At 34.6% G+C, this 25,539-nt stretch overlaps 1 protein-coding gene and 1 pseudogene across 1 annotated transcript; both read right to left on the bottom strand.

The window, feature by feature from the left end:
* Positions 1–2,762: 2,762 nt before the first annotated feature.
* Positions 2,763–3,681, bottom strand: LOC105084564 (olfactory receptor 2W3-like; annotated as a pseudogene).
* A 20,928-nt stretch (positions 3,682–24,609) lies between these two features.
* Positions 24,610–25,539, bottom strand: LOC105084565 (putative olfactory receptor 2W6). The gene has a single exon (XM_010974706.3). The coding sequence runs from the start codon at positions 25,537–25,539 to the stop codon at positions 24,610–24,612; it is 930 nt and encodes a 309-aa protein (XP_010973008.1).

The raw sequence follows: 25,539 nt of genomic DNA, 5'->3' as shown, positions 1-25,539 counted from the left end.
CCTTCCCAAACTGTCCATGCTTTTGTCTATAACAGATCACAAGATGGTATAAATTGCCACCAAAATTATTTGGACTGTTTCCTTCTCAATTCTCACCAACAATTGTGGAATGGCTGCAGTGATTGTACCCTGGGCTTGGATAGATTATTTTATCCCATTTGGGTTTAGCCTCTGGAGTTATGCCCTGGAGCACTTCATAGATTCTTCCAGGCCTTTTGTCCTCAGAACAGCACAGTGGGAACATCATCAGCTCAGGTCCTCTAAAAACATTGCTATATCAGTAATCAGTTTATAGCAATACCTGTAAGACCCTCATAGTCAACAGTTACTTTTTGCCAGGGTTCTCTCCTGACCAGGGTCACAGAGGAGGGAGGAACATCTTACAACTACAACCCTTTCCTTTGCAGGTGACTTCTGATCTGATGCTTGTGTGTAGTATAGTTCAACTTTTCCCTGCCTTTTTATTATTGTAGTGTATTTGAAAACCTAATCTGGCAGACTCCAAGAACCAGCATGTATGGAAATATCTTGGGAATGTGGTTTGCTGGGAAGGTGGGATCTGTGTAAATGCAGAAATGTGAAGATGAGTGATTCCTGAATCAAAGGGATCAGGGGATGGCATCCCGGAGGTAACTGTAGGGCTGGACAGTTTTGCTCCTTTTTAAACAATCTATTCTATTGATTTACATTGTTTGGTGTATTTATTTTAGCCATCCTGAACTGAATGAAACCTATGAGATCTTTAAAAACTGCTGATTCTTCTGATGAGGTGACCATTTCTGAGGACAGTTTTAACTCCTTTTGAGAGTGGAGCCCTGCAGCTGTTGTACCTGTGGCTTCAGTCTCAATGAAGCACCCTGGACATTCCTAATGACTGGGTTATTTGAGATACTAATGATCAATGGGATGTTACTATCAGTTGTCAATCTCTTTCCCAGGAACCCACTCCTGATTCTGTGTTAGTAGGTTACAAATAGTGCTTACCAAGTATTTATTTTTTAATTTTTTTATTGATTTATAATCATTTTACAATGTTGTGTCAAATTCCAGTGTAGAGCACAATTTTTCAGTCATACATGAACATATATATATTAACTGAGACTTTTTTTCTCAGTAAGCTACCATAAGATCTTGTGTATATTTTCCTGTGCTATACAGTATAATCTTGTTTCCCTATTCTACCAAGTATTTTTAAGACCACATTTCAGGCATTTGGAAATTGTTTGTTAACCAGTCTTGCAAGATTCTCTTTGGAAAGTTACTATATTAATTTATCTACAGGAATGTGAACTCTGTTTTAGTATATTTGAAGGGAGCATCTTGGCCAACAATGTGTCATTTTTAGCATGAAATCAGTTGCTCTCTGGATTTACAACCTGTCTTGGAAAAATCATCTGATACTTCCCAAAGAATATTTCTTCTCATATTCCTTCACAGCATGTTACACTTTGACTTGCGTTTAGATTTAAATAACATATGCATTATGTTTTTGTTAAATCTTATATATTAATGTATTATTATACACACATAAACATATATACACACATTTACAAAGCATGCACTCCACATTCAGTCTATTGTAGGTCAATTTTTTAACTCTTTATGAAGATAAATAATGAAGGATATATGTTTCCTTTAGCTCTATACTACTTAGAAATTACATGCTTACAAATGATGTAATTCCAATGTTTTCTGAAATAAGTACTCTAAAAAATTCCTTCATGTCCCTTCCCAGTAAAAATCCCTGAATGAAACCACTGATCTGCTCTCTATAATCTTAGTCTTTTGATGATTTAGAAATTCATAAAATTAGAATCATAGGGTATTCATCCTTTAGTGTTTGACCTCTCATACAACAGAAAGGTTTTGAGGTTCTTCCATGCTGTTGCATATATCAATAGATTGTTCATTTTTATTGATGAATGGAACTACATTTTGTGACTTATCACATTTTTTCCATTGTAGATTTTTGCATTGTTGTTAGTTTTGTGCTACAATGAACAAAACCACTGTGAGACTACTCTTGCACAAACCTTTTTTCTGGACATTTGTTTTCATTTTTCTTAGGAAAAGATACAGCAGTGTAAATACTCTATCATAGAGGATGTATGTTTAACTTTCTAAAAAATAGCCAAACACTTTTTCAGAGTAATTGTATCACTCTATATTCCACAAGTGACACGTGAGGGTACCAGTTGCTCTGCATCTTTACTAATATTTGGTATTATCAGAGTTTCTGTTTTAATTTAGCCATTTTAGTGATTATGAAGTGGTATTTTGTGATGTTAATTTGCATATACATGAAGATGAAAACACTGAGCACGTTTTCATGTGTTTTTCGCTATGCATACATCTTATTTTGTGAAATGTCTGGTTTTAGCTTTGTGCTCACTCTTCACTAGATTGCTTGCCTTTTTATTATTGACTTGTACACATTCATTATATATTCTAGTCCAAATTTTTATATATATTGATTCATGGTTTTGTTGAATTTTAATTAGATGTGGTCAACTTGAAAAGGAGGAGAAAAGATGATTTGAAATGTCAAACAAATTATTATGAAAATTAAATTTTACCTATCATCCAGCTAATCATCAGTATCATATTTGGGGCTTTAATAGTACATATTCTCAAACTCCATCCCTGGCAGTTTTTATTGGGTAGGTAGGAATTTTTAAATTAATTTAAACATTTTACTTCAAGAATGATTTATTTCTATTAACTAAGTAAAAGAAATAACATTAGGAAAAGTCACTGTCACCTTACTTTCTGGACACAAACCTCTTCAGTGCACCCATTACATCCTTATTTCTCAGTGTGTAGATGACAGGGTTCAACATGGGAGTCACCAGGTTGTAGAAGAGGGTAAGGAATTTCCCTTGGTCCTGAGAAGAACTATTTCCTGGTTGCATATACATATAGATAATATTCCCATAAAACAAGGAGACTACAGTGAGATGGGACCCACACATGTTGAAAGCCTTCCTTCTTCCTGTGGCCACTTAATCCTCAGCACTGCTAGGGCAATGTAGCTGTAAGAAATGAGGATAAGTGACGGGGCACCAGGACAATTATTACTGATAAGATGAAAACAGTGCTCTCCACAGCCACTGTGTTCACACAGGCAATTTTTATCAGAGCTGGCATCTCACATAGAAAATGTTTCACCATACATCTCCCCCATCATGGCAGCTTCATAGTCACTGGAGACATAACCAGGGAGTTGAGAAGCCCAACTCCCCAGGCCACAGACACCAACTTCCAGCAGAGCTGAGGGTGCATGAGGACAGACTAGTGGAGGGGCTTGCAGATTGCAGTGAAGCGGTCATAAGCCATGACTGCCAAGAGAACACATTCTGTGCCACCCAGTCCCAGGAACATGAAGAGCCGGATGGCACAACCCGTGTAACTGATAGTTTTGTCTGGGCTGCCTAAGTTGAAGAGTAGCTGGGGGATCGAACTGGTGGTAAAGCAGAGATCTAGGAAGGACAGGTTAGTGAGGAAGAAGTACATGGGTGTGTGGAGGCAGGGGTCCAGGCAGGAAACCAAGATAATGACAATATTGCCCACTAAAGTCACAAGGTAGAAGATGAGGACAAACACAAAGAGGATCTGCTCTAGCCTGGGTCTGTCTGAGAAACCCAACAAGATGAACTGTTCCTGGCAGCTCTGGTTGGTCATGACAGTGGATAATCAGCACACACCTGCAGGGAAGCAGATAGGAGTGCACCATGTTCTTAATGAAGCAGGCTAAGGAATCCATAGAATCAGGAGGCTTATACCAAGTGATCATGCAAAATAATACATAAAATTTCACTATTCTGTGTAGATATAGATTATATACTTTAGGAAGAATATCTCTTTTTATTGTCTTCTGTTTTGGATACAAAAAATTACAGATCATTGTACAATATTTAGAAAACACAAACATATGTAAAGGATAGGAAAAGATTACCCACATCCCAGAAACAATCACTACTGCAATATTGATTTATTTCTTTTCACTCTTTTCTTATGAGCATATGTAATTTAACACAACCTAAATAATGGTGTGTTTATACATTTTATATTCTAAATTTGCTTTCACAATTGTACATTGTGAAAATTTGCTTTGGTTTTAAAGTTCTACAAAAAATAATCATTAATATTTGCATAATATTGCTATAGCTGTGTCATCATTTTTCTAATCATTTCTCTGTAGTTAGTTATTAAGGATATTTCCAATATTTTAAAGGTCTTGCTAGAAAGATTATAAAAGTACCTGTTTTACTGCATTCTAACCAAGTATATTTTCCCCTAAATCTTTGGCAATTGTTTGGTTCCCCCCAAATCTCATATTGTTTAAATTTGATATTACCTATGAGGTTAATTAATTTTTTGATGTTTATTCATTTATTGCATTTGTGAAAACATTTGTCACTGAGATCATAGAAAAGTCTATCAATAGAACTCAAAAGTGACTCTTTGCATACCAGTGCAAATAAAGGTAAAGGCTGATTTTATTTATACTTATTGGAATTCACGGCCCCACCTTTCAATTTATACTTAACAATTGAATCCATAACAACATATGAATTCTTTTGTAAGTGATGTGATCCTTGTTTCTACTTTATCCTTTATATGAAGTTCTTATTTTCCCTACCTCCAACTATATTCTCACATAGTTCATAAAACTGAAATTTTATGTTCAATAAATTGAAATTTTATGAAGACACAATTATGGAGTTTTCAATGAATATTGTATTTTAACAATTTCTTCATTTTATGAATGATGTTCATAATTATATTTTTAACTGGATATAACTAAGGCAGACTTACAGCTTTTTAAATGACAAATTATAAAATAAATATAGTCGATATAAATAGAAACTTATATTTATATAAAATGATATAATAAAATTATAAATATGTAGATGATATAATTCCATTTATATCATTTATAAATTTATACGATTTATAAACTTTAATACATTGACAGAGAATACTATTATGTTGCCTTAAAAATATGCTGTTTTAATCTCCAAGAAAGAACTAATTGTCAAATTAGAAAAAAATCCAGGTAAATCAATTTTTCATATTTAAAAGCAATGTATCCATTCAAAAGTCATAAATGAATGCTTTTAAAAACTTTGATATGTAGAGGAAAAATCTCAAAATCCTGTGAGTAATTCCTCGAAGTAAAGATTCCCTTTGACTGCATTATATAATTGAAGAAGTAAAGGTTTTAGTTTCATTCAAATGTGTCAAAAGCACTTCCAAAATCAGACAGTTTAAAACACTCTAAGAGGATTTTATGACCTTATGTGTAACAGTAACAGGACATTTCTCAGCACCTCAAATTAATGAAGATGTTTCCTGTGCTGTATCTACAGACTATGGTGCTTGACTCAAAGACTTTTGCTCAATACTCTATGTATTGTCCCTTTAAATCATTACCTCCCAAGGCTGATGTGATTTACAGTTTTCAGTGCCACCTCTCCCTCAGGTGCTTAAAGGGCTTTGTGACTCTACCAGTTACCACTTCAAATAGTCACTGTAACTAGTTCCTACTATAACTAGTGAGCTTTTCTCACCAAATAAGTGTAATATGAGATCCAGGAGGGACAGGTGAGAGCGAAGGGATCACATCTCCATTGCCAGCTCTACACCAGTATTTCATACACACTGATATCTTTACACACCATTACACGTTTGTGAACTGCACACCATAAACTATGTTTTAGGTGTTAGTTATTATGATTATAAACCAGAAAAGACAGGTCTATGTTATACATGATCAAGAAGAGAACTGAAAAAGACAGTGCATTTTGAGTATAATTACTAGCAGTGTTATTACTAAAGACTAAACTGTTTTACTCAGTTTAAATTAATTAGAGTTGCATAGGTGGCCTGAGAAGAAAACTTGACTGGAAGTTATATTCTAAGTGATTTTAAAAGGCCTCTCCCAATATTGATACAACCTTAGATCAGAGAAGTCAAGATATGACCTTAGGAATAAGGATTACTGAAAATATTTATATTAATAAATCATTGCATATTCAACAAATATTTATCAAACTCCTATTACTTACCAAGCTCTGTATTGTATGTCAGAGACAAAAGATTTCTAAGATAGTAATTTACTTTATTGATTTGTAGTCTAGGGGAAGAAACAGACATTCATCAAAAACTCACACAAATTAATGTATAATGACTATCAATGATATTAAGCCCTTACTTATTGCCTAGCATTGTGCTAAGTATTTTCTTGGAGTGTCTTATTTAATACTCACACCTGAATTTGAAGGTAGGCATTTAGTAACTTACTGAGGGTACACAGCTGGGAAGATGTAGGTGTGGAATTCAGATCCGTGTCTGACTCTCAAATCAAGTTTCTAAATACCACGGGGCTAAAACAGAAAGATAATGTATTTATTTATGACCCCAGTTGGATGCAGTTGAGTGCTCTGAATCCTTTAATCACTGATTTGTTCCCAATCAAATGAGAATGTCAAAGAACTCTATTTAGGATAAGTTAAGAATATGTCACCAAAATTCAGTTTTCTTAAACAAATTAAAAAAACAGTTATTAATTAGTTCAAAGTTTGCTGGATTTTAAGTAAAAAATAATAACTTCAAACATAACAATGTTACTGACAAAGTTATGCTAAAAATAGCCTTTTTGGGAAAAATTGATATTGTAAATACAACCTAAAACAATGATTGAAAAGATTATAATTGAAATTATTAGACAATCTGACATAATTTATTTTCTATAATCACAGAGTAAAAATAGATAAAATATGCAAAAAATCTAGATGCATTTTAAATATTTTAAATCAATAATTACAACCAGAAAATATATTATGTGGCATATGTGTATATACACACATGGATACTATTAGTCATTCTTCTATTGGTCACTCTTGTTTTTAAAATTTTTTAAATCTATTTTGTTTGTTTATTTCTTACTTCTTGAACATTACTTTTCATTAGGTGTTAGGTGGGTGGAAATGTGCTCAGACATATGGGGAGAACTGTGATTTTTCTCTTACTCAATTTTGCTAATCTGCTTCTTCTTTACCTGTTATTGGGCTTAGAGTTGTTAGAAACCTAAGGTCAATTTTGACAAAGCATGAGTTTACTGCTGACAAAAGCCAGGAGGTATACAATAGGAGGAGAAGTGGAAGGAAAGCAAAAAGTAGTTCTAAATGTGGTGAAGCAAGGTATAGAAGTTTGAGTATATCGTAAAAGTTACACAATCAACGGAAGGATGACAATAACAATAAACTGATAGTATCGGTAAAGCACCGACAACAGACACTAAAATTGGTAGATCAAGGAATCAATATATAAGTACACGCCTAGAATTAATAAATTGAACTTAAAGAGAAAGAGTTAAAAATTTCATCCTTGAAGTGTACAAACTGGTGTTGGAAGACACTATATAAAATTATTTTTGCTGTTATTGGCAGATCTTTTTGTACTTATTCTTGCTTTAACTTTTGCAAATATTATTTTGATTAAAATACATATTACATTTAAATACATAATACATTTAAAACAAAATTTACAATTTAGTTACTTAGAAAAATATAAACATAAAATATACAGCTCACAGTAGTATATTGGAACAATCGTCCAAATCATGGCTCTCCCCTTACCAGTCTTATGACCTTGGTCAAGATATTTAACTGCTCTGTTTTCAATTTCCTTTTCTGTGAAATAGAAATGGTAAAGTATACATCTCACAGAATTATTGTAAGGATGAAACTATATGTGTAATTATATTGGATACCATATTGAACTGTATTGTAACAATGATTTTCATTAACTTGATCTCTTTCTCTCTTTTTTATTCCATTAAGTCTCTTCTATTCCATTGTGAAATGGAATCCAAGAAAACATTTCAAAACTGATATGGACAAAAGTATTAAATGCTTCTAGTATGTCACACAAAGAAAATAACAATATCAAGAACAACTCGTATTACCAAGCACAAATCTTGAATGTTAGTACTTCTCATATTTTAGATCCAACTTACTTCAAATATTATTCTGATATCATCTTTACACTTGACTCAAATACCATTCATATGCTGATGCTTATCAATTAAATAGCTCTTAGATTTTTATTCTGAAATATAGATCTGCACATTCAACTTTTTCTGAATATCTTTACTTGAGTGACCAACAGATAATTGAGAAAGAGGCAGCAGTCTGGTAATCAGCCCAGACCCTGAAGCATGGTTTCACATCCCAGCAATGCTATTGAGTAGCTCAGAGACCTTGGACAATTTACTTAAACACTCTGTGCCCAATTTTATAACCTGTAAAATGGGCATAATAATAGTTCCTAATTCAAAGGGTTGTTTAAGGGGTTAAATAAATTAGCTTTCGACATGCTTATATTTTGGTAAAGACTTCAAGCAAAACATATGTATACTTTAAATTTGTTTGTTGAATTACATACCAGGACTTTCTCAGTCTGTCAGGCAAACTGACTCTGGACATGCCCAGGTACATCCCAAACCCAGGGACAACAAAGCTTCAGTTCTCATGTAGATTGTTAAGGCTATGGGAAATTGTTAGGCTCAGAAGACCAGACAAATTTAAAGAACTACTACGAAAATTTGGATATGAAATAGGTTCTGAAATTTAGGAACATGGGATGCAATGTGCTGATGGATGACTCTGCCTTGATGATGCTCTCCCACCGTTAATCTGTCTCCATGTTCTCACTTTTACAAAGGCAGCAAAGAATAGTAGGTAAGTCCATTTTGGGTAGATCAATCTTCATTTGAAGTAAGGCTCAGCCCTGGTTTGTAGCTATGTAACCTTAGGCAAGTTATATTCACATGAGTATCCTTAACTGTCCAGTGAGATGACAACAACAGCAACAATATCCCTTATCTGGGGTAAAGATAAAGAAGTTAATTTGTGAGATATTTATTATTCTGCCTAATATATCATATACCCAAAGATTTATTATTATCACAGAAGTTATATTCCTTGTAAGTGCTCCTGGCCACATGTGGCTCGAGAACTGCTGGGTTTTAGAGGGTTGCTTTGTTGTGTTTACATGCAGTATCTGTGGTTCTTCATCTCCAGTCACCAGTTTCATCAAAGCGGTATACTGGAACTAGAGCAGTGAAGCCCACTGTGTCATTTAAATAGAGTTAGTGAGTGAGTGGCCTTATTATAATTTTTGGGAGAAGAAAATGTCTGTTTCAAAGTCCCGTTTGTCTTATTTGCACTTTTATAGTCTTATTTTTTCTGTTACTATCTGTAAAAATTAATATTGCTTGTCTTTCTAATTTTTAAATTTCTTTTTCATTAATACTCTTCTCCTTATTTATAATTCATTCATGGTTTCCAGTCTAGTCTTTATTCAAAAGCTTTTGGCAGTTTAGTCAACTGTAGGTGTCCTACTTGTACAGAATGAAAGCTTGAGGTATATCTAGGAAAAAATAAAACATGAGTGTCTATCATATAACTGACACCATGCAAAATTCTGGGGATAATGTAACAATATATAGATGATCCTTGCCCTCATGGAGATTATAGTCCAAAGTGGAATTCAGAGAATAATATGGCAACTATAGTAGAGAGTGTGACATATAATGTGATTGGAAGGTGTATAGACATAGATGGGGTACTAACCTATAACCCAGGGAATGAGGGATGTGTTCTTGGAAGAAGTAGGACCTCAGGGTAAGAGCTTTAACATGAGAGGACTAGAGTCAAGAAAAAGAGTGTCACACGGGAGAAGTTGAAATAGCTTGGTATTGTGCAGTGTGATGAGGGAACGAAATTCACTCAGACTGGAGATATAATCAAGGCTAGTGTATGCTTGGTCTAGTAGTTCATGTTAAGGAGTTCTGTCTTTATGTTAAAAAAGAGAGTAGCATTGAGTTACATGACTGAGTTTGGATTTTAGAACTTACTCTGGCTGCTATGAATTAGACAAGAGCAATACTGGAAAGTGGGAGGCAACCATGAGATGGGCGCAGATCTCTAGATGAAAGATGTTTGTGATCTGCTACCCTGTGAAAGCTGCAGTAAAGAGAAGCCTACAGATAGATGGACGAGCGATGCTAGAGAGAATCTGCAGCACTGGGAGATTTATCAGATGAGAGATGGGAGGATGGTGAAGCAGGGTCTTCAAGTTTATGTCTGTATGGTTGCACAGTTGCTTAATAAAGTAGAAACACAGAAGGAAAGGGGGGTACCTTTGAATTGGTGGTGATAACCAATTTAATTTGGGGGACAAGTGAATATGAAGTTTCTATAGAACCTCTTAGTGAAAAGGTCCATTAGGCAGATGGACATCTGCATCCTTTCCAACTTATCAAATCACTATTATTCCGATGAATATAATATATAAAAATTTACTTACCTGGGGGAAAAAAAGAACTTTTAGGAAATTTTCAATCTTTTTTTTTTTTAAATTAAAATGATATCCATTTAGGTACAAATTAAGACAATATGACCCATAGAATGTTTTAAAGATTTGGGAAAGTATTTTACTAATTGGTTTATTTTATTTTGCATTTGCTTATGATTAGAGTCACTGATCACATGAGGTACATAAATTAAAATCTGTTTAAGAAGTTTAAGATCATCAATTTGTTCTTAAAACAGATTGATATGAAGATACAGTTACTAGTCCTTGTTTGGAGATAAGAATAGTGGCGTACAATAAAATCAGTAGACTCTCAATATCAAAGTAAGACCCTGATTCCACTTTAGCTTGAATTAATGAAATCTTAAACTGATAGAAACTTATCCAACGGGATAAAGCAGTTATTATTGATAGATTTTTCAAATGTCTGGAAGATTTTGTCTTTATATATCAAGTTTTCTTGAAGTATTCCAAGCTAAAAAATATTTTGAAACATGTTTTATACACATACGTTGTATCAATACACATGGATCATCTACAAATAGAATATTAGCATTATCTAAATAGTCAGAAAAAATAGAAAACTGATGAGTTTTAGTATAAGTATACATTTCTGACATCATAATTAAAAACAGTTCATAGTTGTTATTATGTTCATAGTTCTTAATTGTGAATGTGTAGAATTCCTGAAGTTTGGGTAGAAGTTCTGTGTTGGAATCCACGAATCTGAAATTTATCTAGAATTTCATAAGCATGGATTTTTAGTACTTCATTAGTCTACATGAATTATACTTCTATGATTATCTATTATCAACTACATTAAAAGTTATACTCTAGTCCAGTATTTGCTTCCTTATGCAGTTGTCCCTACTGCCCTCTTTTTTCCTAGATATGTCAAAGGAAAATATAGCCATTAATAATACTATTAAGTATGACTGCCAATCATGTTTTTATGGTTAAGAGACAAGTAGATCAGGGTAAGAAAAAAATTTATTATCAGAAAAAAATTAAATAATTGAAATAAAACTTGCCTTCTCTTAAAGTATCCATGAGGAAATAATGTCAGGACTTACTTCTATTCTAATTCTTCTCCTCTCACTACTTTTCTTTCTTCTGAACATCAGTTTGAGTCCTTGGAAGCTGGTTAGTGGTCTCTGTTCCTGAGGATATTTGCCCGCTTGTGACTTTACTCTGAAACTTGCTTCCGAACTTGCACAGATAGAGCCTACCAGGAGGCCGATGTGAAAGGGCAACCACTCGCTAAGCAAGTGTATGGTTTACACCTACACTTTGACCCTTGACTTGATTCCTGTTAAATTGGTTCGCTTTCCATCCGGAGGCCCATGGTAGGCTTCAGCATATCCTACACCGGGAGTCTGAGATCAGAGCTTCAAACTCTTAAAGAACTATTCTGAAGTAATAAAGACCATTTATACTTTAAAATGTTACTGAACTCAGATTGGAGAACTAAAAATATTTTATTATCTTCTCTGAAGCCTGTGGGAATATATATTCCACTGAAGCAATTAGACAGGTTTGCTGTCCTGTCCAAAAAGGAAGAGCAGTGGGGCATGTGTAAGGAAACTAACATCTGTGCTTCCTTTAGACTTTGCGTCTGGGGGTGGAGGGGGTGGGGGCACTTGCTTTGATTGTGGATAAGGAGAAATGATAAGAGCTCTCCCTGAGCTCGTCTTTAAGGCTGAGGAGACTTAGGCAGGCCTGAGACCACTCTAAAAGAGTTAGTGTTCTTTTAGATGCCAGAAGTTTTTTTAAACTTTATTAGTTTTGTCATGATTTCAAATTTGTAGAAGAGTTGTAGGACTAGTACAAATAACTATTTCCTGAATCATTTGAGAGCAGTTTGCTCCCTCGAATACCTTAATGAATTTCCGGCAAATAAGGTCATTCTTCGATATAATCACAAATGACTATCAAAACGATGAACTTTGCATTTACATATTAGTGTCATCTAATTCACACACTCCATTCAAATTTTAAAAGCTGTACCAATAATATTGCTTATAGAAAAAGATCCAATCCAGGATCATGTATTGTGTAATTATTTCTCATGTCTCTTTAGTCTTCTTCAATCTGGAAAAATTCCTCAGTCTTTACTTGACTTCCATGACTTTGACACCTTTAGACAGTACAGAATAGTTATTTTATAAAATAACCCAAATTCCTCAATGTGGGTTTATCTGGTATTTTCTTAATAATTAGATAGGTTACACATCTTTGGCAGAAAAATCACAGAATTGATGCTGTGTTCTCATTTGCTCATATTAGGAAGGCAAATGATGTCAGTTTGGCCCATTACAGATGATAAGAACTTTGATCATTTGATTAAAGTAGGGTATTGCAGGTTTCTGCACTGTAAAGTTACTACTCTTTCTTACTGTAATTAAGAAGTATTTTGTGAGGTGGTAAAATGTAAATATCCCATTCCTCAGTAAATTTCCCCCGCTTACTTTAGCACTTATTGATGTTTCCTTGCTGAATTAATTATAAGTATGATTTTCTAATTCTGTCATTCTTTCTACAGTTACTAGTTGACATTCTACTACAAGGAAAAATCTTCTTCCTTCCTTCCTATGTAGATTCCTATTTATTCAATGGGTTGTAATATATTAATATCATTATTCATTTTGATGTTCAAATAATTCCAGTTTTGTTCAGTGAGAACTCCCTCAGCCTAGCTTCTATGTCCATTTTAAAGAAAGATTTTATTTTGAAAAAAATGTATATTTATAGTAGAGATGTAACATACACAGAGAAGATTCTTGTGTACCCTTTACCCAGCTTCCCCTAATATTAGCATTTTATATAGCCTCATGTCTGTGTCCTCTTGCTATTTCCCCATCATTCTTTGAACACTTCCTTGCTCTGTAGCACAAAATATCCAGGTTTATCTTATAGTTCCCTATCACAGCTCTAGATTCAGCCATTTCTCCAAGGGGTTCTGACATAAAACGATCAGTAGCAATTGCCTTCATTTTTTAAAATCAGCATCCTTTGCCCAGCTTCCAGATATATGCTAGTACCCAGAATAAGAAGAGACCATGGAACTAAAAAGAGACCAGTTCCCACTGAAGAAGGACACAGCATTCATATAAATTGAAGCTTTGTATTGGTCTTCAGTAACAGTTTCCCCGGTTCCTCCCTGAATGTCACTGCAGTTATGTACCAGAATGACCATGTACTGTGAAAGTGGGAATTTTCAGTTTTCAAGGATTTTTGGGTAGAGAGGGCCAAGATAACTTTGATACCAGCAAACACAAATACCGTCATGGACCCTCTGTCAGAAAGGAGCCACCTATGAACCAGTTGATGAATGAAGTCCTGGCCTAAGTTCATCTCAGAATGGATCTGTACTAGTTTTGCATTGTGGCTATAACAGATTACTACAAACTTAGTGGCTTAAAACACAACAAATTTATTAACTTAGAGTTTCATAGGTTAGATGTACAGCATAGGTTCATTGGGCTAAAATCAAAGTATCAGAAGGACTGCATTCCTTCTGGAGCTCTAGGGGGAATCTGTTTCCTTGCCTTTTCCATCTTCTAGAGACTGCCTGTATTCTTTGGCTTATCGCCCCCTTTCTTCACCAAAGCTAACATCTGGCTGAGTGTCTCTCATGTATCTTTCTGATTCTTCTCCTGTCATTGCAGCTATCTCTGATCACAACTGGGAAAGATTCTCTAGAGTAGGGTGATTTTGATACTAGTGTAATTAGATTGGGCCAGCCTGGATAATTCAGGATAATCTTCCTATCTCAAATTCCACATCCCTAATCACTTCTGCCGAGTTCCTTTTGTCACATAAGGTAACATATTCACAGATTCTATTGACATCTTTGGAGAGACATTATTGTATCGATCTCAGAGTTCACTGGGCCCGTGGATCCATGCAGTGTTCATATTCCCAGTCTGTGAGAGTATCTGGAAGGTATATATTTAGAAGATGACAAAGCTTTCCCATTGTGTCTTGGCTTGCTGACTAAGGCACATTGTGGTACAAAAGGCTAAATGGAGGTCCATTAAACTGCCTCAGCTACAATAGTGTATCAGAATCAAGAGCACTTCACAGGTGGAGTGGCAGATTAGTATCACCCTCAAACACTTAAATGTATAGAGATAGTGGTTTTCATCATATCCCCAGTTCATTCACCGGAAGGGCTCCTGCAAAAATCAGATGGATTGTGGTGGATGACAATAGCTTACTGAAACCTTCACCAAATGGTAGCACCATTGCAGCTGCTGTGACAGATATCTTTAATAGGACAAATCCACACACTCTGGTAGTTATTATGCACTGATCTCATTGATAGAAATGCATTCTTATCAATACCCATAAATGAGGACTCTCAGAGGCAGTTTGCATTCATTTGGTATAGATAACAGTATACACTCACAGTTTGCTTTAGGGCTATGTTAACTTCTTTGTTCTCATTGATGGTAGAGCCTGACAGGACTGTGGTCATCTGGACATTCTTAAGCATATGCTGTTCACCGTGCTGATGACATTATGTTAATCAGCCTGATGAGAAGGAAGTGGCAACTACTCTAGTTGCTCCTTAGGATACATGTAGTCCAGAGGGTGGGAGATAAACCTGCAAGATTCAGAGTTCTAGCATATCAATAACATTTTAAAGAGTCTAGTGGTCTGGGGCAAATAGGTAGTCCACATTCCTATATCATCTACTTTTGTTTCACCATTGCCTTTCTCTCAGCTTATACCAATACACTTATGGAGGGTTCACTAGGGCCACCTAAAACAAGAGGGAAACCCAGATCTGGTTAACAGATAAGTCAGCTTGGTATGTTGATGAGAGCCAAAAATGGGCTGCTGCTGTTATACACCCCTACTCAGGGGTATCCCAGCAAGATGCTAGTGAGTGGTGATCTTCCCAACGGGCAGAGATTCAGGCAGCCCATCTAGTCATACACTTCATATTAAGAAAATATGTCTGAGGTAAGTATCTACTATATTCCTGGGCAGGGTTGAATTGATTTGGCTGGTTTATCAAGAACCTGAAAAGAGTAAGATTGGAAATTTGAGGACAAGGAGGTCTGAAGAATAAATATGTGAATGAATCTATAAGAATGGCCGCACAGTGTATGCATCTTTGTATCAAATGTTAATGACCACCCAGGAAAGCATAAACTACAGATGAGGGGACGTATGCATGGGCCCAATAGGGGCCGCCTCTCACCAAGGTTGAATTAGTTATTGCAGCTACTAAACCTAAAAAATTTGGAAGAACACTTTAGAATAAATTTTGCATGAAAATAAAAATTGAAGTTACAATCTATGTGAAGTAGAAAGATAAACTATTACATATAAACATACATCTGTTACCTAGGGCCAAAGGGACTTTCAGGGGAAAATTTATACATTAAATCCTTTTGACAAGAACCAGCCAGAGGGAAAAAAAAAGGAACTGAAGTTTCAGTTCAAAATGGCAGAAAAAGAACAGAAAAATTTAATGAAAGAAAAAAGAAAGAATGGCAAAATTAATGAAGTAAAAGTAAAAGTGAAAAATAATCCATAGAATTAATATTTTCTGTTGAAAACATGCATGAAATAGACAGTTGGTTAATATGATCTTGAAAAAGGAATAAACTAGAATGAATGAAAATTAGACTGAAAGAATTTAAAAAAGGTACATAAAGATTATTAAAAAATTAGAGAATTGTTCAACTCTTTATCAATCAGCGAAGTCCTTGATTAACATGAACAATATTTCTTTTTTTAACAATATAACTTTTTTTATTGATTTATAATCATTTTACAATGTTGTGTCAAATTACAGTGTAGAGCATGGTTTTTCAGTTATACATGAACATATATGTAGTCATTGTCAAATTTTTTTCTCTGTGCGCTCCCATAAGATCTTGTGTATATTTCCCTGTGCTATACAGTATAATCTTGTTTATCTATTCTACAATTTTGAAATCCCGTCTATCCCTTCCCACCCTCCACCCCCTTGGCAACCACAAGTTTGTATTCTATGTCTATGATTCTGTTTCTGGTTTGTATTTATGCTTTGTTTGTTTGTTTTTAGATTCCACATATGAGCGATCTCATATGGTATTTTTCTTTCTCTTTCTGGCTTACTTCACTTAGAATGACATTCACCAGGAGCATCCATGTTGCTGCAAATGGTGTTAACAATATTTCTTTAAGCCATTTTGAGTTTATTTTTGTGCATGGTGTGAGGGAGTGTTCTAACTTCATTGATTTACATGTGGCTGTCCAGCTTTCCCAACACTACTTGTTAAAGAGACTGTCTTTTCTCCATTGCACATTCTTGCCTCCTTTATTGAAGATTAATTGACCGTAAGTGTGTGGGTTTATTTCTGGGCTCTCTATTCTGTTCCATTCATCCATATGTCTGTTTTTGTGCCAGTACCACGCTGTTTTGCTTACAGTAGCTTTGTAGTATTGTCTGAAGTCTGGGAGGGTTATTCCTTCAGCTTTGTTCTTTTTCTTCACTATTGCTTTGGCAATTCTGGGTCTTTTGTGATTCCATATAAATTTTAGGATTATTTGTTCTAGTTCTGTGAAAAATGTCATGGGTAGATTGATAGGGATCACATTAAATCTGTAGATAGCTTTGGGTAGTATGGCCGTTTTAACAATATTAATTCTTCCAATCAAAGAACATGGAATATCTTTCCATTTCTTTAAATTATCTATAATTTCCTTTATCAATGTTTTATAGCTCTTCACGTATAAGTCTTTCCCTTCATTGGTCAACTTTATTCATAAGTATTTTTTTGAAGCAATTTTAAAAGGGATTGTTTTTTACTTTCCTTTTCTGTTATTTCATTGTTAGTATGAAGAAATACAATAGATTTCTGTATGTTAATCTTGTAACCAGCTACTTTGTTGACTTGTTTATCAGCTCTACTAGTGTTTGTGTGGCATCTTTAGGGTTTTCCATATATAGTATCATGTCATCCGCATATAGTGACAATTTTACCTCTTCCCTTCCAATTTGGATCACTTTTATTTTTATTTTTCTTCTTGTCTGATTGCTATGGCTGGGACTTTCAATAATATGTTGAACAGAAGTGGTAAGAGTAGGCATCTTTGTCTTGTTCCAGATTTTAGTGGGAAGGCTTTCAACTTTTCACCATTGAGTATTATTTTATTTTTTCCTCTAATGACTTTTTCTGGTTCTATTGTTAGAGTAGTGCTGGCCTCAAAAAATGAATTCAGAAGTATAAGTCTGTTTTAATTTTCTGGAAGAGTTTGTGTAGAATTGGTATTATTTCTTACCTAAACTTTGGTAGAATTCACCAGTGAAACCATAAAGTCCTGGAATTTTCTTTGTGAGAAGCTTTTTAAGGTGGTTTAGCTTTAAAATAAATTTCTTTAACAGATAAGGACTATTCAGAATCTTCTTGAATGAGTTTTTGATAGTATGTGTAATTCAAGAAATTTTCCTATTCTATAATATGATTCTTTTACTATCTTAAAAAAATCTGTAGCATCTGTAGTGACATCACATCTCTCATACCTGATATTGGCAATTTGTGTCTTTTCCCCTTGATCAGATTAATTAACCTTTCTATGCCACAGTTTCCTCATCTGTAAAAATAACAAAAATAACAAGACCTAAATCATATATTTTTGTAAGAATTAACTAGTTTCATATATAAAGAGCTTAAAACAGTTCCTGGCATGTAGTATATTCATGATCATACATCATAGCTACTATTACTATTGCTGTTATGGCAAATTATAATTATTATTTATGTGTGGGTTTGTGTTTATTGTCTTTTCCCACACTGGTCTAGTGGTTCCAAGACAGCAGAAAACATGGTAATTGCATTCCACTGTGTTTTTAGCAGTATCTAATAAATTAACATTTGTTGAATTATTTAATTAACATTAAAATCATGAAATAATTTGGGCTTTTCAAAGTCAGTTAATAACTTGGAAGATAACATTTATGAAGTTATATGAATGAGGTGAAAAACTAGGGGTGATGAAAAGAATGAAAATTATGTATCACTTCTGAGTTTAAGAAGGAAAACCAGAAGTCCTTGAAGTTCATTCTTCCACCCTTCCATCGTTTCCCACTCCTGGGAGTAGCGATTGGTCGAGAGGCCCTCTGGAACCATGAACTAACACAATATACACAATATACTCCTTAGAGGCTTTAAGAGGAGAGGGAGGTCTATAAACTATTGGAAGTAAAAGGATAGTTTGTCTCACTCCCAAGGTATGTTTGTCAATGTTGGCAGAAAAGACATCCCAGGGAGCCACCACCTCTTATTTACTCAAACAACTCCTCTTTCCATGTCGCCTCCAACTGCCCATTTTCAAGATATTCTACACACAAATGCACACACACACATGTATAATACATATTTCCTTTTTTGTTGGACAAAAGGAAGCTTAACATCTATAATTCCTCATTTTTCATTATAATAGGACCATGTGGTCAAAATAAGAGGGCCCGGTAATAGATATATAACTCAACAACCAAGGACACAATAAACTAGAGAGAAGGCTATCGAAGGGAGCAAATAAAGGCACTGGGCTATCTTAAATAATGGAGGTATTTCTGCAGTAATCACAACAATTAATGAGGAACTGAGTAGGTTAGAGTCTTATTAAGACTCCAGAACTCAGGAGGTAACCAAATGTTCATGTCATGTTTCCTTTATTTTCTTGAAGATGTCACCCAGGACCCAAGTTCCTGGGACTCCTCTCCTGAGCCCAAACTGACAAGTGTCTGTGGCCCAGGGCTGTTCTGTGGTGGTGGTGCATTTAGGGTGGGTTATTACTGGATCATTAATGGTATCACCTTTCATATTTGTTACTATATTCTCTGTTAAACCTGAGGGAAAATTAAGGCAGGGTCTAGAGTGTCTCTTCCAGAGGACTTGCAGAGGTCTGGTATTTTTATTCTTTTTCACAGAGCTGATACTACACTAATAAAGATAGTGTGGTATAAGCTTTCAGAAAGAAGACTTTCCTCAAAAATGTACAGTTCCTCAAAAAAGTAATATTTATTATTCCTCAGATAATTCAGAAAGTTTTTAGGGCTCAACGACTTCTGATGATTAATTTAGTCTGACTATATTCCTTCTACCTACCAAAAGCAGTTCCCCTAAAACTAATATAATATAATCAGGTTGGAATATTTGCTGTCAGTCAGTATCATGAGAGGCACTTATCATGGCTCAGTTTACAGAGTTTTTATGTTGAGAATTAAAATAGGAAAATTAAATTAGCTAAAGTCATTGCAAATAACATTAGCAAAATTTATAGACTTAAATACACAGACTTAAGTATATAGACTTAAAATATATAAGCTCAAAGTAAAAGTAATTTGACAATGCTTTTGAATCTTTCTGAAACCATTATAGGGCAATTTAACCATTTGTTTATTTAGAGTTGTGACAACTTAAGGAGGAAGATCAAAATCTGAGAGTTATTTCTGTTTAGTTGGTGGAAGCTGTATGTTTCCTTAACCTAAGGATACATAAGTGGGGCTGCAGTCATCCTCCCTGTCTATGGCTGAGTCCACTGCCCTCCTCTCTGCCCACCACACATAAGACTGCCTCACTGGCACTCTTCTCAGTCATATATGCTTTCAAATACCTACACAATTGTTCTTGCCTTTCAGTAGTTAAAGCAAACTATTACTTTAATGCAAACATAGTATTAATAACTATCAAAACAACCCCATTTGATTTATATAATTCATATTTTACAGCTAAATGACCTAGGAATCAAAGAAGTTAAGTAGCTTAAATAAAATATTTAAAATATGGCAGAGCTGTGATTCAACTCTATCTTTAAGTAACTAAACTATCTATGCTCTTTTTATTACTCTTTGTTGAAGGAAAATAAATGTTAAAGACCAGATGGGAAAGACAGGGATATTTTCTAAAGCCTAAGACTAAATCTGGATGCTAACAGTTATTATATACACCATAAGAAAATTAATGACAGGAGTCTATCCATAAGTAAAAAAGTTTTCATAATTTCTGGGGTGTCTTATAATGTCATGAAAACCTTCACCCACCCTATAAAAAAGATATCAGAGCATACGAATGAGAAACTGGATTGAGGTGTTTAAGGATTAGACAGTTTAATCATAAGTTTGAATCAAATATAAAGTTTACACCATCTGGACTGATCATTCACAGTGATTTGAAAGTCAGTTTTGGGCTTAATGTGATCTCTAAGTCAGAAAAATGTTATAAACATGAAATCTTTATATTGCTTATTCACATTCTTAAAGGCGTTCTACCCCACTGTGACCAGGAATAGATAGATAATTACTCCTTTGAGTAATTATGCAATTAATTTGATCAATCTTCAAAGAATTAGGGTTGGGGTAATTTTTTATATAAGATTTAGGATCCTACATTTTTAAACATATATAATTTACAGTCATGATCAAGATTCATCGGCATTTGAATGCAATAAATTTACAGGTTATTTTGCCAAAATATGTCAAGTGACATTTTTATTCAAATGTACAAGAATAAACATCACCTGTGTCATTTTTTCTTTTTAGCGAAATTTGGCAAAATTAAAGGGAGACATAGACAATTCCACAGTCATGGTTGAATATTTTAACATATATATGAGTTGCTTTCTCAGCAATTGATAGAACTATATGCAAGAAATCAGTAAAGACATAGATGTTCTGAACAACACTATCAGCCACTCTGACTTAACTGATACTGACTTCACAGGCCACCTTTGTCAGAAAATTGACGCAAAAAGATAACTATAGTTTGTTTTCGCCACTGCAAGCTACAGCAGGAAGCAGTCTTGGGGACTAAGACGGGCCTCCGTCTTTCAGCACCTTCAAACCTACAAATTAGACACTTTCCTTTCCTACAATATTAGTCAAAAGAAATGGCAGAGCTCAGTGGGCCCATTCTCTGGTGGATGGTGACCATCCAGAACATTCACAGAGATGCCCATGTGAAGTCCCTAAGAAATCACCTGACTAAAAAATTTAAAAAGAGTTCAACATTTTTGTTTTCTTAGGTAAACATGTGTTTGATGTCATAGAATAATTAAATTCCTCATTTTACTCTTCTTTCAAAGAGTACGGTCTTTTACAGGAGCTCTTACATAATATTTTTAAAGAAGGCTGCCATACTTCCCTAATACAAGGCATAGTTTGCATGGCAATGACACTAGTTGATGGCATTACAAATTATGGTAGAAAAAATAGTGGTAGATATAGATTTTTGTGTTTCATTTAGCCAGTCAATTCTGGAATTTTAGAAACTGTTAGTTACACAAAACAAAAAAATTTTTTTGACTTTTCTTCATAATCATAAGGAAGGAAATGTTGGTATTTCAAACAAGAAACCAGAAGAAAGAAGTTACTTTTTATATTTAAGAAGTACATATACTTTTAATTTAAATTTTCTTATCAATTATAATTGTGATATTTAATTTAATTTCACATAGAATGGATGTGAATAGCTATGTCTTTGTGGAGTTTTGTGAGCCCTCCTCAAATTGATAAATATTATTTTTAATAAGCCTCAATGATGACTGGTATTTTCATATTATGGATTCATTCCTTTGAGTGATCATTTAAAAAGTGATCCCCTAATACAACAAAGTACTTCAGAGGAAACAAGTTTGAATTTGTGTATCATTTTTTTTTAGCACGTCTAAAGGTAGTAAAAACTTCTAATGTCCAAGAGAATTTCTTTCTGTCACAGTAGAGACAGGGTAGATAAATTGCTGTGAAAAATCCTGAACATGTCTATAGGGAGTACACCAGGAGTAAAAGGGAGATCATATAAGATCAACAATCCATGTAACTTATTTTACAATAGATGTATGATAGTCATTCTATGTTTAAATTTGTTCTGTTATACCTTTCTAAATTATTTTAACTGGATGTTAGTCCTCTCACACTGAAATAAACATTTTTTTGATTCTGTCATAAGAATACACCCAATAAATTATTTCAAGACAAATATTCTGTAAAATACAGAATATGCAAAATAAATGTGCCTTCCTAAGGTATTAAGTTACTATTGACATTTTCTTAAACAAATACAAAAGAAAAAGAAGCATAGAAGTAAAGGCTATTTTGGAAATCATCAGATCTATATAACACATGATATGGGGGGCTATGTAATCCCAAGAGTAGAATTCTAGGTGTTACCTAACTGAAATCTCAGTGCCTTGAGAAAGTACATGCAACTGTACCAGAGACAACAGTAATGTTCATTTAAAGCATTTTTTCTACTTAAACATCCATATACTCATTAAGAGTAATTTCCATTTTCAGTGTAAAATTCAGTATTACATAATCATTCCCACTGCCTTCCACAAAGGCCATTTTCTAACTTTCCAGCATTTATATGATTTGCAAACATATATTATTCCACTCATATTTATAGAGGCTTTAAAAAATATTTTCAGTTGTTTTAATGATTGATTAACAATGAGAATTGGGTAACAAATAAGGAATAATGAAATGGGGACTCTGAGGGCATTGTATCCAAGAAAATAATTTGAATGAGGAGGGGAGGAATACCTTTCTTATGTCAACAGAAGAGGTTTAAAATTCTGATTTGTTGTCACTGTCAAAACAGCCTCTAGACCATGGCAGAATTCATAGCAATTCTCCTTGAGTTTAAGATTGATATTTAGGAAAAAAAAGTTTGTTCCCCAAAAGTTGGGGCTGATTTTTCATACCCATGGAGATTCCTTAATGACTTTTTTTTCTCTCTCTTTATGGAGTTTATGTTTAATTGATTTAAAAAAAGCATGAAACATCTGATAGCAGTTTAAACTCAAACAGAATATTGTGATAGATTCAATCATAATCTTGAAGAACAAAGATTTAGACAGTGCATCAAATAAAATGAAGGAATAATTTCTGGATATAATTAATCAATTAAAATTAATGATCATCTTGAGTTATTATTGATCACTTACTGTCTATAAGGCATCTTAACAACAACTTAATACCTGAAATGGTGCTAAGAAGGATTAAAAAAAATAGTTCTACCATCAAGAAATTTACAGTCCAATAAGAATATATAAAACATATAATATATTAACTAGAAGAACTGTTATTTCATTGTATAAAAATGTGATAGTTTAAAAGGAGTGACAGAACATTTTAAAATCAGAGTCCCAGATAATTTTACAAATGTATTGTGTTAGAGCTGACCACTGAAGCATGGGAAAGATTCGGACAGGGGATTTTCATGGGACAATGTGGGAAGGGATGATGTGGTATTAACAGTTAAAGAAAAATTAGTGAGCTTCTAAATGGTGAGAGTTTTATAGGATCTATAGCATACTCAGCATGATTAAAGGATTGTACAAGAAAACAAGGTCACCTGACATGCACTACACACTCTGTAACAAAGGTGGCTATCAACAGAGGCTCAGATTTGTACACACCGGTTTTGAATTCCAGTTATCTACTGTGTGACTCAGGTTCATTTACACAGAATCTATAAACCAAAGTTTCGCTATTTAAAAAATCAGGATGAAAATACCTACAAGTGTGTAAGAAACTTGAGACTACTCAGTTTTATAACATGAGTAAGATATATAGTTGAGCTTTAAGGGACAAATTTATACTTCAGTGGAAAATTATACATTGTCTAGAGTCTAGACACCTCTCCAGGTTATCTGATTCTGATTCTGTGGCAGGCATTTTACAACATTGTAAATTATAGATAACTGATAGCCAAGCAAAATAGTTCTTGTGTATGACATGCAAATTGAGTTCTGTCAGGTAGAAACTATTTGACTTACCTTTCCCACAGTGGAAGAAGCAATTTTTGCCTCCACTTGTACATTTACTTCAAACATTCCTTCACTTCTTGTAAATCTCTGCTTTTTGAGTCTTTTTTTTTTTTTTTTTTGAACTGGTTATTACTTTGCCTGGTTCCCTCATTAACTGTGTTGAATAAAATCTTTAACACATATTTGTTTTATATCTATATGAGAGTCATTTCACCTTTCTTCTGGGACTTAATTCTTTTCACTAAGTATTATGTTGCAAAGATACAACAATATGTGTAGGTATAGCTGATTCACTTTGACTCTGGGTACACTTCAGTGTATTTATCCACATCTTAAAAGATCCAAGAGCATCTGATACATTGGCTTAAGTTATTATAAGCACAAAATAAATGGTAGTGTTTGAAAAAAATATTTTGCCTAGGACTTTACAACTTAGCACACCTCTGCTGCTCATTGTTGCCTCCCCAAAACCTTCTTCAGTGCTCCTTTCACCTCCTTATTCCTTAAGGTATAGATGAGTGGATTCAACATGGGAGTTACCAGGTTGTAGAAGAGGGTGAGAAACTTGCCTTGGTCTTGGGAAGAGCTGTTTCCTGGCTGCATATACATATAGATGATGCTCCCATAGAACAAGGAGACCACAGTAAGGTGGGAGCTACAGGTATTGAAGGCCTTCCGTCTCCCAGCAGCTGACTTGATCCTCAGCACTGCTGCTGCGATGTAGCCATAGGAGACAAGAATAAGAGTGAGGGGCAGTAGGACAATGAGAATGGCAAAGGTAAAGGCCAGCATTTCCACTGCACGAGCATCCACACAAGCCATCTTGATCAGTGCTGGCATTTCACAGAGGAAATGGTTAACTCGTCGCTGGCCACATCTGGAGAGAGTCATTGTTAGTGGGGACATGACAATGGCATTGACTAGTCCACTTCCCCAGGCCACAGCCACCAGTCGTAAACACAGCTGGGGATGCATAATGACCATGTAGTGCAAGGGCTTGCAGACTGCAGCGTAGCGGTCATATGCCATGACAGCCAGAAGGATGCATTCGATTCCTCCAACAGAAAGGAAAGAGAAAAGCTGGACGACACAGCCTGCATAGCTGATAGTCTTATCAGGGCCCCAGAGGTTAACCAGCATCTGTGGGATACAACTAGTACTGAAGCAGAGATCTAGAAAGGAAAGATTTGCCAGAAAGAAGTACATTGGGGTATGAAATTGAGGGTCTAATATACATACAAGGATTATGGTTGAATTTCCCAGCACAGCCACTGAATACAGAGTAAAATTTACTATGAAAAGCACCATCTCCAGTTTGGGACGATCAGAGAATCCCACTAAGATAAAACCATACTCTGAGCTGTCGTTGGATTTTTCCAT

Source organism: Camelus dromedarius, chromosome 19 (assembly GCF_036321535.1).
Source record: "Camelus dromedarius isolate mCamDro1 chromosome 19, mCamDro1.pat, whole genome shotgun sequence".
Lineage (NCBI taxonomy): Eukaryota > Metazoa > Chordata > Mammalia > Artiodactyla > Camelidae > Camelus > Camelus dromedarius.
The sequence above is the reverse complement of the archived record's forward strand: the minus strand, read 5'-3'. Positions and strand labels throughout refer to the sequence as shown.